This window comes from Centroberyx gerrardi, chromosome 24 (genome assembly GCF_048128805.1).
Source record: "Centroberyx gerrardi isolate f3 chromosome 24, fCenGer3.hap1.cur.20231027, whole genome shotgun sequence".
NCBI lineage: Eukaryota > Metazoa > Chordata > Actinopteri > Beryciformes > Berycidae > Centroberyx > Centroberyx gerrardi.
The window spans coordinates 15460299-15486112 of NC_136020.1; the positions used below are offsets into that span (position 1 = coordinate 15460299).

At 42.1% G+C, this 25814-nt stretch overlaps 3 protein-coding genes across 3 annotated transcripts; all 3 read left to right on the forward strand.

Moving 5' to 3' along the window:
• Positions 1 to 163: 163 nt before the first annotated feature.
• On the forward strand, positions 164 to 2403 carry stmp1 (short transmembrane mitochondrial protein 1). The gene is made up of 3 exons (XM_071924477.2): positions 164 to 321; positions 754 to 807; positions 1762 to 2403. Exons 1-3 carry the CDS (start codon positions 307 to 309, stop codon positions 1831 to 1833), a joined length of 141 nt encoding a protein of 46 aa, XP_071780578.1. The 5' UTR covers positions 164 to 306; the 3' UTR covers positions 1834 to 2403.
• A 4179-nt stretch (positions 2404 to 6582) lies between these two features.
• prdm4 (PR domain containing 4) lies at positions 6583 to 14922 on the forward strand. Its single transcript, XM_078282065.1, has 12 exons — positions 6583 to 6615; positions 6977 to 7040; positions 7177 to 7292; positions 7547 to 7735; positions 8546 to 9316; positions 9931 to 10080; positions 10518 to 10636; positions 10744 to 10829; positions 11281 to 11408; positions 12069 to 12635; positions 13447 to 13615; positions 13836 to 14922. Exons 3-12 carry the CDS (start codon positions 7178 to 7180, stop codon positions 14197 to 14199), a joined length of 2658 nt encoding a protein of 885 aa, XP_078138191.1. The 5' UTR covers positions 6583 to 6615; positions 6977 to 7040; position 7177; the 3' UTR covers positions 14200 to 14922.
• Positions 14923 to 15368: 446 nt separating this feature from the next.
• tmem209 (transmembrane protein 209) lies at positions 15369 to 25420 on the forward strand. The gene is made up of 15 exons (XM_071924467.2): positions 15369 to 15407; positions 15813 to 15973; positions 16163 to 16221; positions 16399 to 16530; positions 16892 to 17121; positions 17616 to 17820; positions 18421 to 18596; positions 19013 to 19084; positions 19366 to 19462; positions 20058 to 20183; positions 20383 to 20480; positions 21843 to 21957; positions 22139 to 22236; positions 23576 to 23649; positions 23922 to 25420. Exons 2-15 carry the CDS (start codon positions 15834 to 15836, stop codon positions 23974 to 23976), a joined length of 1677 nt encoding a protein of 558 aa, XP_071780568.1. The 5' UTR covers positions 15369 to 15407; positions 15813 to 15833; the 3' UTR covers positions 23977 to 25420.
• Positions 25421 to 25814: the final 394 nt, after the last annotated feature.

The window sequence follows — 25814 nt, forward strand, 5'->3', positions numbered from 1 at the left end:
AGCAGTGGGACTTGTAGTTCTCCAATGGACTACCACTATAGCTCCGAAGGGGGAAACAACTACATCTACACTAAGACGACAAGCCATTCTACTTCCTGTTTCACATCAAACCTTCTTATGACTTCTCGGCCACCGTCTTGTTGATGCGCATGCGTACATTCACTGTTGATGACATTGCTAGCTCGTTAGCCAAGTAGCTTAGGTGGTGGGTTGATTTCCCCCACTGAATCTCAACTAACTGCCAGCTTGTTAGTCAGAAAGTTAGTTTGCTGTTGCCAAATTTAGAGCAGAGTTTGCTGTTCCACCATGCTGCAATTCCTGGTGAGTTTATCTAATGTTATCGTACATGTCAGCGACGTTTTTCAGTCGAGGCGGGGATGCTCTGTCTGGGATGCCAGCGTAGCTATCGTAGCTAACGTTAACTTACATTAGATTACAACGTAAGTGAAACCTGGTTGAGCTTCTCGGTACTGTCAGTAGTCGCTTAAAAGCTTATTTGGCGTTAAAAGTGCTGTTAACCTTACTATCGTAGTTATATCACATCATTAGGGTTTTGATAGTGAAACTGAAGTTTGGCTTCAAGTTCTCTCGCTAGTTAACAAAGCTGAGAGCTGTCACCACCACAAAGCTAACAGTCAAAGCTAACTCCTGTCACTCAACCAGGCGTAAACATGAAAGTTAGTAGATGATACTTTGAGTTGAGTTACAGATGTTGTGTTCCACCTTAAATCACACTTAGTGTTTGTCTTTCAGGCTGGCTTCACCTTGGGGAATGTTGTGGGGATGTACCTCGCCCAAAACTATGATGTAAGTATAAGAGATTTTCAATTGGAAGAGTATCTGCTTTATTGGTTAACGTTCATGAATCAATCCCAGAGGTGTGTCAACTTTGCTTTGAGGCACAAGTTTCAAGTCAAGTCCATGTCCATTAATGGCAAATCTAAAGTCTAAATGTAGAACATTAAGTCAAGTCAGAACAAATCAAGAGTCCAGTATCAATTTAACATCTTAAAGAAAACAGAATATCTAGGACTTTTCTATGCAATATTGTTTTAATTTTGCAAAAACTTGGTAAGTGCATCATGAGTTTGATTTCTATAATCAGTTTCAACTTCAATAAATTCAATCATTCAAACAAATTCAGAAAACAGAATTTAAATTCAGTTGTCTGGTGGAACAAATCTCATAACTTTAATTGTCATTTACACATACACAAGATCTTTTGTAAGATAAGAATGCACTTTATTGATCCCCTAGGAGAAATTAGTGTATCACAGCAGCAATTGGCAGAACAAAGTACAGGAAAGGTAATAATGTAATAAAAATAGTACAGGAAAGATACAAGGCAATATAAAATTATAAAACTATGAAGATGAATATAAAATTATTAAAAGTGGGTCAAGTGTCTAAAGTGGTGTTGTGCATTAGGTCCTGTGTAATAAATAACTGCTGTGTCAGACTGAGTCCAAGGATATAGTCAAGAGGTGAATGTCCAGACTGTCCTGACTTTAGAAACCTTTTCAAGTCATCAAAGTACAAGTCAAGTCCCAAGTCAAGCAATTAAATTGTGACTCGAGTCTGACTCAAGTCCATCATGTGACTCGAGTCTCCACCTCTGATCAGTCCGCATGTAATCATTGCCCCATTTCTCCTCCCTTCCCCTGGTTAAAGTTTGGGTTTTTGGACAAGTGCTGCTGTAATCTTTATTTTTCCCCAACGACCTAGCTGATTAGTCTGACTGTTGTACCTTTCCATATCAAGGTTCCCAACATCTCCAAGAAAATAGAGGCTTTCAAGAAAGACGTGGAGGCCAAGAAGAAGCCCCCGGAGTGAGCAGAGTGGGTCCATGGTGTCAGCAGGAACTGAGGAACATACTACACAGACTGAGACACGACGTACACTGCAGAGAAACTATTTATTTTTATAGGGTTCATTTCAGCTTAAGGTTTAATGAGTGTACATTGGCAAAGGGATAAATCATGTAAAATGTTTATCACAATATTAACAGTGCCTGGGACAGTATTTTCTCTCCTTACTTTTTAGGCTTGTGTTCTCAATGTAGCCTATTTTTTTTAAAGATAAATTGTGCAATGACTGGATTTAAATAATATTACAGCTAACTTGTGGGATCACAAGGCACTGTTGATTGGCCTTTTATATGATGCACTGTGTTGTTTTTACTTAAACTAAGCATTGATAATCTTCACTTTGGCTATATATAATGCTCTTTAAACTGAATATTGTTACAGCATGCAATTGGTGTTCAATGTTGAGTTGTAGCAGATTTGGGGATTTTCATTCACAAGCTCTCAAATTGCCAATAACAATTCAAAACAATTTTGTGATATTGGTTCAAAGGCAATTCTGAACCGGTCAGCTTTCAATAAAGTTGCTGAATATTAATTTTAAAGTCTGTGGGTCATGAATTAAGTAAAATCCAAGTGGCACAAACTGGCTGAACAATCCTGTCCGAATTTGTGAATAGTACAGAACAAATCCAGAATCTTGAATTTTTCATTGCAGTGCACAAGTCCAGTTGGGTTAGTTAGTTAGTTAGTTGGGCTGTGTGATTACAAATACATCCACCAGATGGCGCCATTAAATGTGTAATTTCGAGTAAAATTGGCATGTGCAAAAGCTTTGGCAAAAACGACACCGTGTCAATTTTTTTTTTTTTTTTTAATGTTTGTCACTATATTGATGAACACTTGGACTCTGTTCAACATCAAATGTGAAAATCTGCAGTATTTAACAGAGGATGTTGTGCCTAGAAAATCACACATATAGTGAACTACATCAGTATGTTTAACTTCCTTGTGTATATTAACAGAAATACAGACGATATGGTGAGAATGATGGTGGCGACAGATTGTCAGCAATGATGTAGCGATACACAACGCATTAAGATGTTCTAGCAAGCACCCAGCCACACAGCAGGACCAAGCCTCTGGATGGTAGAACTACTAAATTATCAATTCATATTGATGAAAAAAAGCTTCTTGTTCTACTGCCTGAAACCATTAGATGTGAGATGAAAAACAACAGTGGGATACAAGATGATCCAGCTTTTACGGCTTTCCACTGGATTTCATTGGGTATGAAGAGATTTCTTTTGAGTGATAAAGATTTTCAATCAGAAACAAGAGGCTACATTTTTATAAAACAATTTAATGGGAAATGTAGAAAACACAAAAGACAAGACCGATATACATCATATAGACTGTAGTAGGCTATATCATACTGTTTTTTGCATACATGTTGGTTATAGTACCTTTGGTTGAATCACAAGGGGAGGCAATAATACAGCAGTGGTATTGATGTACGATTTTAGTAAGGTCACAGGAGATTAAATTACTGTATTGTTTATCCATAAAACATACAGTCAAAATGCTGTGCAATCATTTCAGAGAGAGAGAGAGAATTTTAATTTATAAAGTACCTTTATTTTCACAACTCTGACATTGACAACAAAAACCCTATGGTCATGATAAAATCAACAACTACATTAACCATTATTATAAATAGACAGAGAATAAAAGCACTAGAACACATGGATGTAGGGAAACTACATCCATGTGTTTAAAAATTAAGTTTGAGGCTCCCCTCCTCATCCACCTCACACAGCACCCCACTGATCCCCCACACAGAGACAAACTGAGCTACATTTTGCACCAGCTTATAATACAGAAACTCAACCTGCAGCCTTGCTGCTACCAGCCCCAGCATGATGTTCCCTGCCTCCACTGACCCCGCCCCCAGCCTCTTATTCTTCCTACTTTTCCAAGTGGCCAACTTAGCCTGCCCAAAAATGAAATTAAGCAGGCACACCTTCCTCCTCTCTGCAAACTTATATCTGGGCCCAGCAATGTACAACTCCCTGGAAAAGTCCTTACCCAGCCTCGTGCACCAGCCCTGCACTGTCCTCAGCAAACCCCCCAGCCTATCACAGGTCAAAAACAAGTGCTCCACTGTCCCTACTGCCCCACAGAACTGACATCCCTCCCCGATAGTAGGATCAAAGTGGGCCACATGTTTGTTGGTTGGAATGGCTCCGTGCATCAACCTCCACTGTAGATCGGCTGTACGCTTCTCCACAGGAGGTTTATACACCGAGCGCCAGCATCCCTGACCACCTCAAGGCCCTCACCCCCCTCAGTGCAGCCTGGTGGTGAACCTTCACAGCCACGATGTACAGAGCCGAATTCTCGCTGATCTGCCGGAACTCCCCCAGCTGTGGTGTGCTGAAGGACAGGATAGAGTTGTCTGTGCCATGCTGGTCGTCGACAGCCGCAGCTACAGCCAATGAAGGAAACGCCACCTACCTCTGACCGGACATGCTCCATCCGGCTCTGCAGGGCCTACCGAAAGGAACCCGGCAGGGCGGCCTGGACTCCCTCCACAATTTGCTGTGCCAGCCGGTGGGACCGTGTACCGATCATTCCTGCTAGAGAGAGAGAGATACTCACCTCATTAACTAAACCACTGAATAAGGTTGGGGTCAATTCAAAATATAAAGTGGTGCTGCATTTCACATAATAAAAGAACCTTCATTCTCAAAACGTCCTTATATACAGTGGTAAAATAACCTTTTCATGGTAAAAGTTTTCCAGTTTTGAATGTAAAGAAGATTTACTTACTGTGCTTGCTGAATTTATGTTACCATCAAATCTTCAATCAGATAATACAACCTGTCTACTGTTTCTTTAGAATAGCCTATTTGGTTAATCTAACACAGCAGTATATCTCTTGACTGAATTAATTGCCACCTGCATAAGTACTCTTATTTTTTTCTGTCTAACTCCCTCTCCTATCCGTGTCTGTGTCTGTTGTGTGAGTCCATAGGGAACACGGAGTGCCAGTTTAATAGCAAGAGACCACCACATGTCTCCTCTGATAGATGTGGAGTCTCCTTGTCTTCATCGCCCCCCAGCTACTTAGAGTTCTCCATTGCAGGCCTGATGACTTCATTGCACCACACACCAAAGCTAGTATAGATGGTCAATTATTTTTGACTCTAATAATTGAAATGGTTGTCCCCTTGATCAGAACATGTTTATGAAGCTTAAAGAGCTTAAGGCACACAGTCTGTAGGCACATTTAAAACAGTGTAAGTCCAAGGTCTATTCCAACTATAGGTGTGACCATTGTGCGATATTGGTCAGATCACTATAGTTAGAGTAACAATTAATGATAAAAGTGCAAAAGAAGCATGTCATCATCAGAACATTGCATTCAAAACGTGTACATCTTTGGCAACTTATAGCCTAATACTAGTATGTGATAGTGGCATTTTCCAAAAACAAGTACCATCACCTGTATATGATGGCTTTGATCCTACAGCGTACAGCTCATCGGACAGAGCGTGACACTAACACTACCAGGGTTACAGGTTTAATTACCTCTGAGCCAGCCATGCTAAAATCGCATGCAATCATAGACAGCTTTAGATAAAAGCATCCATCAAATGGCTTATTTACTGTTGAGCCTCAAGCTGAGAGAGGAGCCCATTTGATAACACCAATGACAACAGCACAAGGGAAAGTTACAGCAGATCCTGTGTACTTGGTCAGTCTGAGAAGTCGGTCTTAGCAGAGGGTCAGAAACAAAGTCCCAGCTCAAATGGATGCTGGTTGTTCTGATGAAGAACCTGTATGTCAGAATATTATCATCGCCAGTTTTGTGAGTAAACTTTGGACGAGTGCAGCCAAGAGTTTAGCTTTTAGTTTACTCTAGTCTAGTCAAGTCTAGTTTAGTTTAATTTGTGCAAGAAAGTAAAATATAAAATGTCAATAGACATAATTAAACAATTGTCCTGTATGCACAGCTGATTGAAAAAAAACCCATAGGGCCTGTGAGATGACACCTATATCAAATACAACTGAGTCACTGAGAAGCAAAGGAAATTAACTGATAAATAATTACTTACAAATAAAAATCACACAGTTCACAAGTTCAGAATAATATAGTCATCCCTGCTTTCTGCCTGTTTGCTCCTTTCAAGAAGCCTGTCTTCAGTGGAGTGCAGGATGAGTATTTGGCTGATACACAAACCATGACAAAATATTATTGCAAGATTAGCCATTGTGAAATAAGCATAGCCTTATTTTGGCCTATATGACAGAAGATCAGCAAACCAAATAGCCAATTAAACTTATTTATTAGGGGTATAAAGTCAATTCTTCAGTGTGACGGTCAAAAGCCATTGCGATGGACGTATAGCTGTGTGCGACTGAAGTAGTGTGAAGCCTTGGGTCTTGACCATGGTCTTGGGGGGTCGCCCAGGGTTCATTCTCCCATGTGTTGGCTCCCACAGGATGACTCGGCTAGCGGGCAGTTCGGTGTTCACAGTGTCCGGATAGCTGTAGTCGCCTTGCTGCAATTTTTTTTTTTTTCAGAGGCGCTCGTTCGACACAGCTATCATATCTAACAACAAGAATCTTCTCAGATGTTCCTTACATGTTCTCACTGTGCTAACTTCCCTGGACTCCAGTTTGGGAATCTGCAAAGCAGAAAAACTGACCCAGATCAGCCAGATACTCCACCAGACTTACTTGCTACGACGCATGCGCAGGGCAGTGTGCAGCCATGGCCCCCGTTCAGGGGGGTATTGTTTTGGTATGTTGCTGTTTTTATGGCATTTGTCCTTTCACATAATGGGTAGATTTGCTATATAGCATCAGATTCGCCCGTGACTGGGTGTATTTACACTCAAACCTAGCTGCATTGCCTGTGATTTCTCTGTTTGTTGAGTTATGGAGATAGCTAGCAAGGCTAACGTTAGCAGTGTGGCAAAACTGGATGATGTTTAGCTAACTAGTTAGTTGTAAACAACTCAATAGCTGGTTGGTATTGGTGAATTCACTTGGAATCCACCGTTCACTTAACTATTGTACGGATTTAGCTAGTGAAATGTCAGTTGTGATAGTCATTCTGGTGGCTAAAGCTGTTTTCATGTGTGTCGTCTTTTCCTTGGCAGGGTGAGAAATTCAAATGCACCCTTTAACGGCACACTGATGATGGACATCAACTGCTGAATTCAGGTAGCTGACACTGCATACATGCATCGCCTCTGTGTTTCTTATATGTCGTCAGTTATATACCAGCATGCTCATGTGTGTAGTTGGCTCACTCTATGATTGCTCATCCCTATTTAACCTTACAATGTTATCTCTCCAGGATGAATGACATGAACCTGAGTCCTGTGGGCATGGACCAGCTCAGTGTGCCGTCTGTGAGTGCCAGCCACCTGGGTCTGCCTACCTCCCCCACTCACAACCCCATTCCCACTCCAGGTAAGAAAACACAGGGCTGTCTTTGTCATTGGGAAATCACATTCTGCATTTTAAGAATCATATAAGGATCTGTACTGGTCTGCAGCTTGTGCTGTTGGTATACCAAATGGATAATTGGTCACTTGATTCTCCGCAGTCAATCCCTTTGATCTAATTTTGAGTATTATCTCGGGCTGAGATAGATAAATGCTCAAGCACTTCTCTGGGTGTTGTGCTGAATTGACAGCTGTTCATGGTTCTGTATTATTGTGCAGGCATGCCGGTGGCCATCCCCAGCCTGGGTCCTTCCCTGGGCTCCCTCCCTTCGGCCCTGTCACTCATGCTGCCCATGGGTCCGCTGGGGGACAGAGGAGTGATGTGCGGCCTGCCTGAGAGGAACTACTCCCTGCCGCCTCCTCCGTACCCCCATCTGGAGAGCAGCTACTTCCGACACATACTGCCAGGTGGGGAACCTACTGGTTGTCACGCCTTTTCAGCTGAAATTGACTAAATAAATTTGATTACTATGCATGCTACACAGCACATATAAAGGGAAATCTTACTTTTCAGCATGTACACTGAATGTACAAAATATTAGGGATACTTACTCTTCATGAAGTACACTGGTGAGGTGAATCCAGGTTAAAGCCATTATCCCTTATTGATTTCTCTTATTAAATTTATGGCAATCACAAAGGAGGAGATGTAGATAAAGAGAAGCAGACAAGTTAGAGAAGGCTTTTTTAGGCTAAGACAAGACAAGAGGCTGCAACTCAATATCAGGAAGATGTTCCATGGTATTTTCTATATTTTCCAATTCCATGGTATAATTAATGTAAACAAATGAGACCATGGTCAAGATTATTGATAGCCTAATGCTAGAGTTACTAAAATTAAGACCACATTTCCCATAAACTCAATTATTTTCTATCACAAGGATGTTGTTACTTGTCCCCCTCCTTCCTGTTTTGTGCTATAAAACAATCCAGCAGATTTCCTGCGAAATCTGACCTGGTGGTACACAATGTGAAATTCAGTGTGGTGGCTGGTAGAGGCTGCCAATCTTCTTGGCAGTGGTCATGATTGTTTATGGTAATTATAATAATGTCTCAAAATTAATGTGGAAGTGTTTTATTAATGTTGCAATGTCGCACATAGCACGTTTACAATTCCCCTGTACAATCTGATTGATTGTATAGGGGAATTCAGACCAACAATAGCTATATTGCACATGTAACAAATTACTAAATCCTGTTCTCTCTTTCCTGCTGTAGGTATCCTGTCCTATCTGGCAGACCGTCCCCCACCTCAGTACATCCACCCTAGCAGCCTCAACATGGATGGGACCCTGTCTGTGGCCAGCAACAACCCCTCAGGTCTGGACCCCTACAGTGGCCCCGGGGGCCCGCTGGAGCAGGGCCTGGTGCCCCTGGACTCCAGACAGGTGAGCGGCCAGGGCGACCTCCACCAGGCCGGCGCACACGAGCTGGACTCCACAGGCCTGGCCATGGAGTCCCGCGTCAGCAGCCCCATGTCCCCCGACAGGATGGGGGAGGAGCTGGCCACCATGGACGGGGTCGGGGTGGTGACAGTGTCCGACACCCAGCAGCAGCTCGGAGGAGGAAGGCAGCCCCAGCCGCACGAGGGCCTGACCGGGGTGGACTCGTCCGGTGGGGTGATGCCCCTCCATGGGCCCCCCGTCCTGGAGCTGCCGGTGGTGATGGAGCCAGAGCACATGGGGGGCCGGGTGGGCAACGCCGGGGGAGGAGGAGCGGGAGGCCTGGGGGAGCAGCTCCACTCGACCGGGGAGCTGAACTCAGGGGTCGTCAGTGTGGTGCTCACTGGCTCCATGTCCGCCCAGGGCCAACTGGAGCCGGTGTCCCTCCACGGACACTCTGGGATGGGGCTGGAGGCAGTGAACGTGTCGCCCATCACAGCGGAGGTGTCCCTGGGGCCGGAAAACAACCTGGTGCTGGTCAACTCCACCCTGCAGCTAGAGGACTCTACCTCCAACAAGGAGAACATGGTCACTGCCTACACCATCTGTGAGTGTGGAGAACCTCATTTTAGCTCTGGTAGTTGTTTTGCGTGGTTCCTACAGCTCTGAAAAAAACCTGGAAACATCAGTGAATTTGAAAATTTCCAGTGTTTTCAGACCTAGAACAGGTATGGAAAATCATACAGATCCAATGGAAAATACTTTTGGAAATGTGTTAATAAACTTTCTTTAAACCAATTAGGTATATAATGTCAAGCTTGGCTCCTGCTAGATCTTGAGATCTTTGAAAGAATGATAACACAAATATCACATTTCTTTTTTACAGTCCCAAGTGATAGCTATCACAAGCCAAAACAAGACCTGTGACATTCAAACCAGCTTATTCAACAAAACCTGTAACATTTGAACAATAGTCTGTGGTAAAATTAGTCTTGGAATTTACACTAAATATCAACATATACTCATGTACAAACCATGGCATTTCTTGGGCAAAAATGTCTTTGGATTGAATGTGTTGCTTCAATGATGGTATACAACAAGCTATCCCTCGCTGTAGTGTACTGTTAGACATTGTTACTGGCCATTTAGTCATTTATGGAAAATAAGTGACTCAAACAACTCTCACCTGTAACTTTTGTGCTGTTGTGGTTTGTCTACCAGGGTGTACACTGTGTGAGCGCTCATATACCTCAGACTGTCCAGAGCATGGCCCAGTCACCTTCATCCCAGACGCGCCCATCCAGAGCCGGGCTCGCCTCTCTCTGCCGCGTCCGCTCTGCCTCCGCGTCTCCGTGGCTGACGAACCGCTTGGTAAGAGAGGAAACCGACTTGAGCTTGGTGACGAGAACTTAAGATCCACAAGGACAAAAATAGGCTTGAACAGGGTTTTCCATGGCTAGTAGAGTAACAGGCAATGCTTGATGCAGTGCAATGTTGGTGGAACACGGGAAGATACCCTTTTAAATGTGAAAGGCCAATATCGGTCGATAATATCTGTACACTAAAATATCAGTTGGGCACTAATGTGGTGGGTTTTGCATACAACAGATTTTAGGAACAAATATATGGATAGGGCCTGAACAAGGAAAAAGCACTATTAGAACTCATTCAAATGCCTTATGTAAGGGAAATGATGAAAAATATAGTACATTTCATACTTAGGTAGTCAGAAAAAACTTTGGTTGGCCATCCAGTAGATTAGTGATGTAGCTGGTATGCTGACTAAATGTGCTTGTGGCATTTCTTAGGAGTTTGTGCACGGGACGTCATTCCTCCAAGGACCTGCTTCGGACCAATGGTTGGGCAGCATTGTAGCAATGTGGATCTCTCTGATTGGCCGGAAAAAGACACACCTCAAATATGGAAGGTCAGGGCAATGGCTTTCATAGAATAGTGGTTTTCGTAACCAGTGAAAAGACCACAACAAGTAGACCAAAATAATAAAGATGACGAGCCGTCCTCTCTCTGTCTCAGATGTACCACAACAATGTGCTGGAGTTCTGCATCGTGACAACAGACGAGAATGAATGCAACTGGATGATGTTTGTCCGCAAGGCAAGGTAAGTCACACAGCCATGCATGATGGGATTATCCTAGATGATCTCAGATGTGCTTTTATAAAAAGTTGAGTTCTGAGGTGTAAATTTTGAATCCTGTTGAGTGTAAAATATGTATAGCTGACAATATGGATGCATAATTGTGTATAATTTTCTAGCACAATTCTAGCTTTGAATGTGCAATTGTAGAATATTGGCATTTTGTCAATATTGAAAGATTTAATTTGTCTTACATACATATGCCTACATATGTAATTAAAAACAGTCAAAATGTTGATATAAGATACAAAAAGTGTAGTGAAATAATTGTGTTCCCCAAATCATCAATCACAATATCTAACAACACATCATTTTTACCATATTCGTGCAGCGCAGCTAATATGTTACTTTCACCATCCATATATGTATATGTTGCTATTGTTATCTCTGAATTTGTGTGTGTGGGTGTGTGTAGGACCCGTGAGGAGCAGAACCTGGTGGCCTACCCTGCCAACGGTAAACTGTTCTTCTGCACTACCACAGAGATCCACCCAGACCAGGAGCTGCTCTTCTATTACAGCAGAGACTACAGCAGGCTGATGGGTGAGATGAGACTCTGCATGACTTTGACTTGCACCTCATGATTTAAAATGCATAGTTCAGGTGATATAGATGCCTTATTGATTCAGCAGTGAGCTCCATCCATCTCTATAAACATTTCTGAGTGCTTTGTAGCATCCTGGTTAGTGTTGTTTGATTTTTCACTTTGATAAATGTTTGGGGAATTTCCTGCAGCTACAGCTAATGATTAGCTTATCTCTGTACCTTAGGCTTCAGTCTTGTTAAAAAGAGTATGGGCTTTGGTGATCCGGCATCACTTTTATTCGGGTGCACAAGGAGTTTGACTGGGTTAATAAGTGTTGACACATTACAAGAAAATCACACAATACAAGACTGACACACTAGCTGCAGGACAAAACGTTACAGGACCTCACATATAGTGTAGACAAGACCTACTGTATGACAGTAGACCAATAGCAAGAATGTTAGTTTGGGCTAAATTTCACTAGGTGGTGCCAATTTTCATAAAAGCAATGTTTTCCCCTGAATTTGATGAATTCTTCTTGCTCGTGGTATTGCGTTGTGACACCACATGCTCTTGCTATGCATAAATATGATTATAATCAATAAGTTCTCAGCAGAAGAAAGGCATTAGTTACAAGTGAATCGATGTTGACCATTCTACCTTTCTTTCCTCCACAGGTGTTCCTCAGGTGCCTGAGGGCCAGATCTGCCAGTGTGGTAAAGAGTGCTCCTCCTTTGCTGAGCTCAAGTCTCATCTTAGCAGCCATAACAGCAACCACAGCCATAACCAACCTCCACACAGCCACAGCCCCTCACAGCAGGACCACACTCAGCAGCAATCACAGCAACAGCAGCAGCAGCAAGAGCAACAACCGCAGCAACAGCAACACGCTCACCAGGAAGAGAAACTGACCAATGGGACCTCTAGCTCCTCCTCTTCCCCTTGGCCCTGCCACGCTCACAGCACAGGCCATACAAACAATGACAACAGCAACAACAACAGCAGTAACGGCAGCAGTAACACAAACTCTAATAACACTACCTCCAGAGCAAACTCGGGCGGTCAGGGCCACTCGCGGGAGAAGAAGTTCAAGTGCAGCATGTGTTCCCGAGCGTTCATCACATCCACTAAGCTGAACGTGCACTTCATGGGCCACGTGGGGATGAAGCCTCACAAGTGTGAATACTGCAGCAAGGCCTTCAGCGATCCCAGCAACCTCAGGATGCACCTCAAGATTCACACAGGCGAGTACATGCACGACTAAAGTGGTCATCTGCGAGATCCGTGGTTTTGATTTTGCCGACGTCTTGGGTGCAAAGAGCTCATTGCTGTGATGTTTCTGCACTGCACTTCCCAGAGATCACCTGTCAGTCAAACAGTGTGTCCAGTGTGTGTGTGTGTGTGTGTGATGTCTTTTTCCTTGGATTTTCTGTTGATGAAGTTTGAGTTTCTGTAGGTGGCGCTCTTTTCTTTGTCTGTTCAGCCATGGTGGCTATCGTTGCTCATGCTAACTATCCAGTTCTTCTTCTACTTCTGTTTATTCCAAATGAGCCACTGTTGCTGCTGCTGGAAATGTAAAATGCATCCCAGGAAAGAACAACCAGACACCGGGTGTTTGGAGCAGCAAATGTTAAAAGCTTTCATGAACTGGGTTTAATTTGAATCACTGTTTTGTTATATAGGTCAGTGATAGAGCGTAGCAAAATGGATATTTATAAGATTTATTTATAAGAAAATGTTGTGGATTATTGCATTTTTGCATTTTTTGTCAGAGGGAAAGATGTTACAGACAGCTGCCTAGACAAAATATTTTAGTGTTGTGCAGAATCCATGACCAACCAATCAAGTTGCATGCTGGAAAATCCTTGAAACTGGGCAAACCATACGCATTAAGATCTCATCCCAAGCTTTTTAAAACATTTTCAACTGCTGAAAGAAGAAAATGCTATTTCTACATCTGTTGCAGTGTAGCCTATATCTTGCAATATTCTGCACGTAGACATCCATCCATTCCTGCTACATGACTGATTCACACGCTCCTTTTCTCTCTGACAGGTCAGAAGAACTACAGGTGCACGGTTTGCGAGAAGTCGTTCACCCAGAAATCCCACGTGGCGTCGCACATGGTCATCCACACCGGCGCCGAGAAACTCAAGTGTGACCTGTGTGACCGGGCCTTCATCAGGAAACATGACCTGAAACAGCACATGTTCTCTCACACACAGTACGCAACTCATTTATTTTACACTTGATAGAGCGGTGCAAGTAAAATGGTGTTTTTATATGTTTTAGGTTTGATTGCCGTAATGTGGAAATTTATATCTGCATCATCTCTAATAGCTGGTGTTTCCTCTTTCCCTCATCTTTTATGCTCTCTCTTGCTCTTCATATTCCTCTTGCGTCCATTCCTTCATCATCCCCCGGTTCTTCCACCACCGCCACAGCGAGCGTCGGATTCAGTGCCCCAAGTGCGACAAACACTTCCTGAAGACCAACCACCTAAAGAAGCATATGAACTCTCACGAGGGCCGGCGAGACTTTGTCTGCGAGAAATGCCACAAGGCGTTCCTCACCAAGTACCACCTCACCCGCCACCTCAAGATATGCAAAGGGCCCAAGACGGAAAGAGTGTCCCGGAAAGAGCAGGACGGGGAGGAAGACGACGAGGAGGAAGAGGAAGAGGAGGATGACGGCAGGGGGGGAGGAGGAGGAGGGGTGGAGAGACTTGTTGACTCAGCCAGTAACGAGGACTGTGGTTTAGATGTCGCGGGATATAGCTCTGAAAAATCCCTGTCACCCCCACATTGACGACACTGTGCCTCTTGACATGTTTTGTTTATTTATTTACTTTTGTACAATACTGTTGTTTACCTCTTCTGGTTTTTTTTCTGCCAAATTCCAGTGAGTTTGTCAAATTTGAATCTGAACATTTGACATTTAATCAGATTTTTCTAATCAATACATGCTTAGATTCTCCAAAGCATATCAGTGCTGCTAAAATGTCTTTGTCGCATTATAAGCCAATTGATAAATATCAGCTTGTTGCTAAGAAGTTTCTCTGTCTCTTTTTTTTTTTTTTTTTAAACTCAGGCCCGTATCATATTATTGGTTGTTGAGGTCAATATAAGCTATCTTTCATCGTAATTCCTTCATCTGGTTTTCCTTGACTCACTCAATAAAATAGAGTGAACGCCTGGTATTCATTTGTGTAGTTGCAAATTAACGACATAATTTAACCCAGTCCAGATGCCGCGTTATTGCATTCTGGTCTACATCAAATAAGGAATTATTTGATTACACATCATTGCTAAATGGTATGAACTTTATTTATATAAATCATGATAATATTTTCTGGTTTTTTTTAATTTAAAGTGTTTGTGTGAATGGATATGAGCCTCTTGAGAACAGGAATTTGGGCATTAATGTGGAATTCCTCACTGTGTGACTGTCTGCAACTTGAATGTTAAAATATGTCATAGTTAAGTCATATTTGGTGCATAATGTTTTAATAAATGAACATTTCCAACTGTTTTATGTTGTTGGGTGATACGTTTTATACCATAGACCCTAAAAAAGAATGGATTATACACAGGAATGTAGTGGAGTGTAAACCCACCTCAACTCAGTTTACCCAGCTTTTTATTTGCACAATAGTTTACTGACCTTTTTTTATTATATGAAAATCGGAGTATTCGTCATAGTAAGTAGTATCAAACTGATGTAAATTACATGAAGATGGGGTCTTTTAAAGGTTTAAGGGTTTTAAGGTTTCTGAATATATTATTGATTTTTGTTTGTTTTTTTCCCCTTATAATAATCACGGGCTGAAGGTCATAGTTTACCCACCTTTTTTTTAATTATTTTTTTTTACGTGTAACTTACCTTTACATTTACCACTACAAGGTTAATTTTACTGAACTCACAATCACCACCGGAAGAACATACTCGTGTGAAAAGTCACTTCCAGGTTGAAATACAAATTATGCAGCGCCGCTATTTTCATCTGGTTAAACGTGGTATGAATGACCAATATATTCCACAAGTTTCATGTGTACTCTGCGTGTACCTTTGTTAGAAAGACATATTTGTGCGGATTGGCTGTAGAACATGAAAGGAAATCTAAATTAAACCCATACTTTCGCAGCACATTCTGCACTGTTTATGTGTTAGCTAACGTTAGCTAACCGTTAGCTAGAAAGTGTTAGCATTTAGTCAGTCTGACAGTTACAGAAGTGATGTACATTAATTGAACTTTCATGCGATTCACTCGGAACTGATAGCTAATTGATTTGCCCTGTAAAAATCATGCTAGGTGTTTGTAGTAATTTGAAGGAAGGCTAATGAGCTACATGGTCTTGAATGTAGCACACGAAATACTAACGTTGGCTTGTCTCGCTCTGTTTCTTCTCTGCTCCTGATAGGCAGAACAGTCTGATGTGGTCATGTTGACCCCACCGAAGGAGGGCATGCCCAGCATGATTGACAGGGCTTTGAGGATGAGGAGGGAGGAACAGGCTCGGCAGGTGGTCCTGGCCTGGGCTGTCCTCAACGTGTCGCTAGCTGGCATGATTTACACTGAAATGTAAGTTGTCATCGGGTGTTCAGTTAGTTGCCAAACTCAGCAATGTGCACTGGAGTAACAGCAAGTAATCTTTTGTAAAGTACCACTGACTTACTGTCTCTGCATCCCCTAGCCTATCTCTTCCCTTTCACCACTTGTCATCATAGTGTCATCACTTATGTTTCTATGTTTTTTTTATTTTTCTATTAGGTCTGGGAAATTGCTGAGCCGATACTACAACATCACCTACTGGCCCATCTGGTACATTGGTGAGAACTCTCAAATATGCAACTTCAATTTATATAGACAGTGGCTTACCTGAGCACGTTGTTATTAAAGACCCTTTATGCTAGGTGGTTTGAACTGAGCAGTGCTGGTAATAGTAGGCCTTTATGTGTTTTGAACATATTGTTCTTTTCTTCCTTTGTCACTGTCCTCTCCTACAGAGCTGGCGCTGGCCTCGCTCTTTAGCCTCAATGCTCTTTTTGACTTCTGGAAGTATTTCAAATACACAATGGCTCCCTCCACCATCGCTGTAACCCCCGATCAGCATCGCCTCCTGGGTCTGAGAAACTCAGGTGAGACTTCGTCTACCATAGCTGGCACTAAACGAGTCATGTACGTGGTTTTGGTACTGTTTGTCTAAAACTGATGTTCTAATCATTGAATTTGATTTGACTGGATTGATTTTTTTTGGGGTTGTTTATTTCTTTTGAGGTGAGATGCTTTTACAAGCCCATGTTTTTTGTTTTTTATCTCACCTGCACAATTTCTGTTTTCCTCTCAACTTTTGTTTTACCATTTTTGTGCTCATGTTGTCAATAAACTAAGTAATAAAAAGCAAACTTTTGCAGGGGATAATTCCATGTAAATGAATCTGTTCTTAGGTGTGAGTATGGGACTCATTCTGTACGCTGGTTGTTGTCCATCACCTTGCAGGTATCCAGGCCTCTCCGCCCCAGAAGCCAGAGAAGAAGGAGACTCCGGCTCCGGCGCAGTCGTCTCCGCTGCAGGGCCAGAACGTGCTGAGTTTCAGCCCGTCTCGGCCGGCCACCACCAGCCCCAAGTTCTCCCCCAGCTGTGTGCCCGGGTACAGCCCCCCGCTGAGCAGCCCCTCCACCCCGAACAGTGCCGGGGGGCCCTTCTCCCCCTCACTGGCCTTTGGAAAGGTACGTTCATCACAGCACTGATATCTTTTAGTGACAGTTTGTGTACTGCACGTGTGTGGTTAGCCTGGAGATGAAGCAGTGGGCGTTAGTCAATGCCTTTCACATTTTCTTTCTTTGGGTGTTGTACTTGTTGTGTCAGCTCATTGTAATGGATTTGTTTCCTCAAAAGGAATGCTCTCTCTACGTTAAATATTAAATTTGACTAAATTACATGTGGTATGGCATCTTTTGGGTTTTTTTCTGTCAGGATTTCAGTTGTTTTTGGACCCTGTTACTTCCTTTAATTGTAAATCATGATGCAGTGTCCGTGTAATGTAAACGTAGTGTAGATGAGTTTAGGGGGGTTATTCTGAGACACCAAAATTTACTGTTGAGCCTTCTGGAGGTGTTGAGGGCTTGTAGACACTCACCATAGTTTAATGGTACAAGAGATGGCGTTTGTTGTAATTTTCTGTTGTCCTCCTGATCCAGCACTATGTTCTTCCTGATCTCAGGTGTTGAACTACAGTCCGTCCCCCGGCTCCTCTCCCTACCCCAGCAGCATCGGGCCGGTGGAAGGCTCCAGCCTGAGGGCTCGATACCGCACCTCCCCCTCCGTGTTCAACTCCCCCGGAGGCAAGGAGGACTACATGGAGGACCTGAAAACCCTGGAGAGATTCCTCCACACCGAAGAGGAGAAGAGCCACCGCAGCCAACTAGGTGCAATATGTCGTCGTAGTAGTAATAATAGTAACAACAATACCAGTATAAGAAAGGCAGGAAACTAACTTGATTTGCCCACAGTGGCTGGTATATCTCAGATTTCAACAGCCACTTTCACTATTTTATCAGCCAACTAAATTTTTAGAATAGACCAGGACCATCAAACTATATTGGCTGCCAAAGTGGCCAGAGAATAGAAAAACAGTCACAGCTTACAACAACTTAACAGCATTTGGCTGGTGGCTGGTGTTAATTTCCCAACCATAAGTACCTGTATTAATGCCACTGAGGATGCTGTTAATTGAAATTGCCCAATTTTAGAGTCTGTTTGAAATATGAAAAAAAAAATTCAAAAGATGGAGTAATGTAGGTTTACAGAATGATCATGGCAAAAAGTAAAACTCCTCCAGGAAAAACATTTAAGTCTACTAAAGTCTACTTTAGAAGCTTTTGCCAGTACTAACATTTTTGAAAATGCAATTATCTATATTTTTGAACAATTTAGTGTTGAATTTCAAGTATGCATTACTTTTTCTACAACTGGATATAAAGCATTATGGACTAAAAGCCTTTATACATTATTCTGTCCCTCTTTAGGGAGTCCGGAGTCTGCATCTCCGGCCCACAGCCCCACATTTTGGAACTACAACCGCTCTGTGGGGGATTACGCCCAGAGCCTGAGGAAGTTCCTGTACCAGCCAGCCTGCCGCTCTCAGGCTCCCTCTGCCCACAAGGACGAGACTGACCTGGGCTCCAAACAGGCCGCCGAGGAGGTCAGGGAAACACTTGAAGCAATAGAATAGGAGTTTCGTTCCAAAAAGTGTTTTTCGCTATTTGAAAAAATGCAAAACCTACTCTTAAAAAGTGATTGATGGCATATAATTTTAAAGGCTAGTAAGTAACTGAAGTCCTCAGTTGGCTCCATAGAACAAGTCTGTTAGTATAATAATAAAAGTAATGTGTAAGGGAGGAAATGGAAGGGTTTGTGTAGAAACCTCCCCTAATGGTAGACAAGACTTTAGATTCAAGTTATTACATTTCTGTTTTAACAAGACAGGAAAATCATTTAATGAAGGGAATAGCATGTAGTTTGTACGCCATTATAATTTGGGTTACAATTGGGGATTGTGTTTTCTTGACTTGAAACAACCTGTTGAAATGCCTGTTTGGTGTTTTTTCTGTTGTGTAGGTTTGGGCCAGAATCACAACCAGTCGGCCGGTGGTCGACCGCATCGACAGCTGGACGGCCAAGCTTAGAAATGTGAGCAGTTAAAATTATCCACTGGGCTACATACTTTATCCACTAACTCAACATTTAGCTCCTGTGTTCATGTCATGATGTTATGCTACCGCCAGAGAAAAAAATCAAAAAGTCAACTTACTAGTAATCACAGGAAAAAAACAACCCATTCATGTCCCTCAGAAAATAGAACGGTCTAAATTGGGAGTTTTTCTAGAGGTTTCTGCCAGACTAATTACTAAGACAAAAAGACAAATTACTAAGCTTTGAATTATGCTGTGTGTCTTTCTGTGTGTCTGCAGTGGATCAATGACACCATCTTGGTCCCCCTGGTGAAGGAGATGGACTCGGTCAACAGCCAGCTCAGGAGGATGGGCTGCCCCGAGCTCCAGATAGGAGGTACACACATGCTGACCACTTATAGACGCTTTGAATCATGGGAAATGTAGTATGTCCTCAAACTGCTGTTGGGTGCATTGAAAGTCACGCAGGACCCAAGAAGCGAATGCTTGCTGCAGTTATTGGGAGGGGGAATTAACGATATGAATTGATATCTTAGCAGTTATTATATCTAAGGAATTAATATTCTATCGCTGCTCCCGGCTGAAAATGTTGCATGTTCAAAAAAGTCAGGTTTTCAGAAATTAAGAAAAACAGCACGACGATGTCTTGAGAAATTCTATAATGGGTTTTGTATACATTTCATTGATCAAAACGTAATGAAATCTAGCACTTGATCATCTGAATGACCAGTAAAAGTTTTAATTCAATTTTAAAAGTGAAAAATTTCATGATACAGCAGCAGAACTAGTTTGGATTTTGTAATTTTGAATAAAATTAAAGATTTCTTCCGACATGCAACATGAAACTGAGACACATTTACATTTAAGAAAATACTGTAGCCTCTTGTGGTTCTGAAATTGCAGTAGACAATATTTCAATGTTTTTCTTTTTATTGTGCAGCCCCACTAACTTTCCCTCTCTGCCCCACCAGAGGCCAGTATAAGCAGCCTGAAGCAGGCAGCGGTAGTGAAAGCCTCGTCAATCCCCACCATGAACACTATAGTCCAGTACCTGGACATCACACCCAACCAGGAGTATCTAGTGGACCGGATAAAGGGTAGGTTCTAATCCATGGCTGTACTCTGTGTGTTTCTGTATGTGTTGGTGTGTGCGTGAACAAGGATAGGTGGAAAAACACCTGCTTATATGTACGTGTATGTAAAACTATTTGTGGTTGTATGAGTGAGAGTGAAAAAGAATCTAATTCCCTATATGTGTGTGTGGGACCATGTGTTGTGTGTATTCCCCCCTGTCAGAGCTGGCCCACAGTGGCTGCATGAGCTCCTTTCGCTGGAACGGTGGTGGGGATCTGAAGAGCAGGAAGTGGGACACAGACCTCCCCACTGACTGTGCTGTGAGTCTACACACATACACACACACTCATACATGTATATGCACTGTATATACATACACACAGTGACCTAGTAGCTCAGCCAATCACCATACTAATCATTATTCCATAATAGGACTCAAGAAGTATGGGCTTCCTTCACCTAAAGAGACACACACACACACACACACACACACAATCACACACAAACATGTCATGGTCTAGGCTATTCATTTTCAGTTTAGTCAATTCACAAAGTGTATTTTCTTAAAACTTCAAAAACAGGAACTCTTTTGCCTTGGAAAAAGTCATCCAATGTGTAAATAAATGACTGAGAACGAAGCCTCTGCCACCGCCATGTGAATTGCTGTTTCTGTTGATATTTTGAATTGAATGAATTGCAAATGAGTTGACCCCAACCCTGACTCTCTCCTGACTCTCTCTATCTATCTCTTTGTCTCTCTCTCTCTCTCTGCCATATGAATAGTGGAAGATGTAGGATTCAACTGTGATTGTGTGCAGTTTGAAAAGTAGGCTTGAGACAATGAGAAAGGAGGGATTTTGTGAGGGTGTGTGTTTAAGGTTGATTTAATGATAAGTGACAGGACTTTCTTTTCTTTGTTTCCTCTTCCTTTTTAATGCAATTATGAGATCATTTAAATGTGAATGATATGGAAGTATTTGAAATTCATCAGTGTTACATTCTGGTGCTCTTATTTCTCTTATTTCTCGTATCCCTAAAGCCTGAGTTAAAACTGATCCGAATAAAGATATTGGCGAGAAAGCAGGCTCTTCAGGTTGGGCTTAGTTAGTTTCAGAACTTTCCAAACACATGCTAATGTGTCCATTCACAGCTTGACTGTATGTGCAATTGATCCCCGCCTTCTTCGGGTCTGTGGACTGCAGGCTATGTGCTTCAAACATCTTGGAGTAGGAGTGTGGGTCTGGGTTCACTGACTTGGTTCCCTTGACCAGTCTGGGAAATCAACACCAGCCAAATACAGTTCATTTTGGCAGCATTTATAGATCCTATTCTATTCTAAAAATCTAGTTGTGAGGGAAGTGGTGAAAGTGACCGTTGAATTGAGATATGAGATATACCAGCCACTGTGTATATTGTGCCTATCTGTCTGCTGTGGCTCTCCTTGGTGTGGAGGAACCTCTCCAGGGTTTTTAGGTCCTCTGGGGGAGTTAAACATGGAGGGGAAGGTGGATGTGTAATCTATCGGTGATCAATAATCTATTATTATCAGGGCTCAGATGACCAAGCATCATTTCGAGGCTGTTCTAAGAATCTAGCTGACTGGATTATATGCCTAATACGTTTGGGCTCTACAGTTAATTCAATGTGTGCAAGTGATTTAAAACGTTTTTCCGTCCCACCAGATCCTCATGCATGTGTTATGCACATACCTGGACTCCAGACTGCCCCCGCACCCCAAGTACCCCGACGGGAAGACTTTCACCTCGCAGCACTTCAGCCACACCCCAGACAAACCTGGTGAGTGCACGCACACACACACACACACACACACACACACACAAAGGACAAAGGCACGTCATTTCCTCTGTGTGCTTCCCATTTGAGGAACACACACCTACTCCCTCTCCCTCTCTCTGCTTCACACTTCGCTTCTCCACAATGTCTCAGCTCTTGTGTCTTTTTTGTGTGTCCAACATAGATGTGACCAACGAGAACCTGTTCTGCATCCACCAGAGCAGCACCAACCCTCCTCACTACCAGCTCATCTACCAGGGACACATCTACAGTCTGCCCAAGGTGACAGATTAACTCATTTTCTCATTTTTGTCCATTTTCTGAAAATCATTTTTATGTTCTTCAGGCTCTTGGAAACTTTTCAACAGCTTGTGCTCTTGTTTTGCCCTTATTGGCTAAAAATCTAATCTCACGAGGGCCCCTTGTCACAATTAACTCATTTCGTGCTCCTCTCATTCCTACTGTTTATAGGTCTGCCTGAGGTGACGCACTAACTCAAAAATAAGATAAAATCAACTTTATCGATTCCCTCAAGGATTAAGCTAGCCAATTGCACACAAAATGCAGAACAATAAATACAGAGGACATAAAAGTACCGGGGGGAACATCGCATTGCACACTCCCGACATCTGAGACATGATATTCTGCATCAGCACATCAATACATTATCATACGAGTACGGCTGTTCCAACACAACACACAAAACTGTCTAGCATTCTTGCTGTCCTCAAATTTTTTTTTTCTTCTATTTTTTCTATGGATCGCAATGTCAGTCAGTCGGTCGCTCTGTTCCCCACTTTTGGTCACGTGGGTGAAAGTGGGCCGCAGGGAGTTCAATTGCAGACTCTGAACCGGGAGACCAGAGTTAGATTCCTTGGCAGGGACGCTTCCACAAAATTCAATGTCGCGGGGCTGTTAGACTCTCAGTCTTGTTCAGCTTCTTGTAAGCTGGTCAATAGCTTGTGCTCTGACAGGTTCTTGTGGTTAAGATCCGAGACTCTGGAACCACATGCTTCCCTGTTGGCTGAAGATCAAACCCAACGATCGCCCTTTCTGGCAATTCTCTTATTTTGCACTAGTTCACTTTGTCATTCCTACTATCTCTTTATTCCTCAACTGTGATCTCGATAAAAGCTGATCCATCCAAGCTGAGATACACTATGTCAAGATGCCAGAAATGGTGTTTTTTCCCATTGCATATAAAAATCTTTGGCAGCCAACCTAAGACTTTTTTCCTCATCTTCACTTAAAGGAGAATTCAAACTCAACCATGCATAATGGCTCGTAATGAGATTGATATGTTTTCTTTGTGTTAGGGCTTCACAAGGGGTTCAAATAGCTGTTTTGGCCATTAAGGTTGTTTGCTCTTAGGCCAGGATCCCATTTAGTGTTCTGATCTGAATGTGTTACTTTCCAGCCTCCACAAACTGCACCAGCAAGCTATATAACTAGGAGCCTTCTGCTTACCAGTAATGCCCAAATATATAACAAATATGCACAGAAAAGCTAGCAAATCTGGGGCGTCGGAGCGGGCATGTCATTCATAAATGGTTCATGATGTCTTTCTCTCCAGTTAGACTTTCATTGCAATGACATGAATCCGTTTTGATTGCTGTTACAGGGCAGGAACAACCTGTTCCACACGGTTCTCATGTTCCTGTATGTCATCAAGGCCAAGGAGTCAGGGATGCTGGGGTGAGTACTTTGACTGCCAGCCTAACTCCGCTTTTACTGCACTACAGTCAGCAAAATCCTTTAAATAGCTGGCCAGCTTGTAATAATCCTCATTTGACATTAAATAAAAGTAAGTAAGTAAATGGAATTTCAAAATAGTATGAAATATTAATTTGTTTTCTGCAATAAGGTCATACCAAAGTGCTGATTGCATTTTGATTGCATACAATTTCACTGTTTGACCTTGTTTACCTTTTACAGAATAATGAATCTGTTTTTCCTGCTTTCTCCAGGAGAGTAAACCTTGGCCTGTCTGGTGTGAACATCCTGTGGATATTCGGGGACTGATGCCGTTCTGATTCACAAACTCTTCGATGAAGAATGTCACAAGAAGATGCGAGTGGATTTTTTCAAATTGCCTGTGTGTCGTCAGGTGCCCGAGTACCACCTCAACTCAAGGACCTCTCTCTCTCTCTTTCTCTCTCTCTTTCTCTCTCTCTTTCTCTCTCTGGCCTGAGACACACATTAGAAAAGAAGCACTTCACTTTGAAAGTCGAATTTCAAAGTAAAACATTTCTTCATTCTTCTCCAAGCAGTCTGAAATAGCACAACATATTTTTGGACATTCTCTCAATTTTACTTTAAAACTTGTCAATATATTGTCATTGACATTTTAAGAACGCATTTTTGTCACACCACAATGTGCTTATGATACAAGACAGAGCTGTATTTTTAACATTTTGTTCAGTTTTCTGATTATTTGGTATTTTGAGAATGTACCATCATGACAGCTTTGTAAATAATATACCTCAGATTTATCTGGTGGATGGCAAAGGGCTCAGACCCATTGGCTTGAATGTAAATATGTGTGTACTTGAGTTTTCTGCTTTGGGCTTGAATAACCTATTGCAGCTAGTTTTTTTTTTCTTCTTTTTTTTTCTGTAGCAGAATGAATGTCTGCTGCCATAGGGATAATTGTAACATGTTGTGCTTGAAATCCTCTGCTGAAATAGAATCGGGAACAAAATGACTGAAGCAACTCCGCATGGTTTTTGGTTTTAAGGGCTTAATTTTGCGCACAGAAAATAAAACAAAGTATTCTCTGGTTGCTACATTATTCCATAATACTAAGGCACAATATGACGCATCACTATGCACAGTGTGTTTATTCTTTTAATATACCGATGGAGGACAAGTGAGTTGTTGAATTGCCAAAATCAGAGTACCTCTGAATATCATTTATTTTTCACAAAGAAGCTGTATAAAACAAAATGCCACAGTTTATCGTGACTCCTTGTGTTGGCCTATTCCAAACCCTATTGGTTAAGTTTTGCTTGTTTTCGGTAATGCCATTTTATGAATTTCAGCTGAGACATGAAAATAAAGATGAGACATGAAAATAACGAGAATTGAGAAGCTTATTCCTTATATACTTCACCGTGGTGCTCTCCATTTTTGACTACTGAAAGCATCCACTTGATGGCGATGTAGCTCATTTCCAATGATTTTTGACCTTACTCTTGGACCCATTTTCTCATATGACAGACTGCATTTCCACCGTATAGCCTATGCATGGAAAGAGAGACAACGTAATTTAATGCAAAAATCTTGTGCAACCACGTAGCAGTACAGTGAATAACTCATTGTTAGACTGGGTAGCTAATTTACAATTTTTGATTAAGTATAAGAACAAATTCCTAGTGTAACATCCGTTGAGGAGAAATTGTTTTGCTTGAAAATTACTGATGGAGCAGGCGTATTGGCCTTCATATTGTATAATATTCCAATTCAATGTACCCTTTTGTTTCTTATATTCATATGCGGGTAATTGTGAGTAAAGGAAATAGTTTATGAAGTGACAGTGTTTTCAATTATAAGGTCCCTTCTAGAAATATTGAAAGTCATCACCCTGTGAGCAGATGATCATCTGGCATAAATCGTGTTTATGTTTTGTAGTTTAGTGTCGGCCTCCTTTACTACAAACAACATTTCCCACAATGCACTTTGAGATGCAGCCTTTCGTGCTGGGAGATGCAGTCACATTGTGTATTATATTATTTATTAACAATAAAGAATATGTATATTCATTGTTTTATTATCTTTCCCCATTTTAATTATCGTATGTGAGAAGTCAGTGGTGTGTCTATTATTGTAAATTCGAGGTGGACTTTGAAGGGAAATGTTGA

Excerpts from the sequence above, each read along its gene's own strand:
- stmp1 (XM_071924477.2), top strand. Across the intron at positions 808-1,761 it reads ACCTCGCCCAAAACTATGAT|GTTCCCAACATCTCCAAGAA; the intron begins GTAAGTATAAGA and ends TTCCATATCAAG.
- prdm4 (XM_078282065.1), top strand. The coding sequence starts at position 7,178 with ATGAATGACATGAACCTGAGTCCTGTGGGCATGGACCAGCTCAGTGTG. Across the intron at positions 7,736-8,545 it reads CTTCCGACACATACTGCCAG|GTATCCTGTCCTATCTGGCA; the intron begins GTGGGGAACCTA and ends TTCCTGCTGTAG. Across the intron at positions 10,637-10,743 it reads ACACACCTCAAATATGGAAG|ATGTACCACAACAATGTGCT; the intron begins GTCAGGGCAATG and ends TCTCTGTCTCAG.
- tmem209 (XM_071924467.2), top strand. The coding sequence starts at position 15,834 with ATGTTGACCCCACCGAAGGAGGGCATGCCCAGCATGATTGACAGGGCT. Across the intron at positions 15,974-16,162 it reads GGCATGATTTACACTGAAAT|GTCTGGGAAATTGCTGAGCC; the intron begins GTAAGTTGTCAT and ends TTTTTCTATTAG. Across the intron at positions 22,237-23,575 it reads ACATCTACAGTCTGCCCAAG|GGCAGGAACAACCTGTTCCA; the intron begins GTGACAGATTAA and ends TTGCTGTTACAG.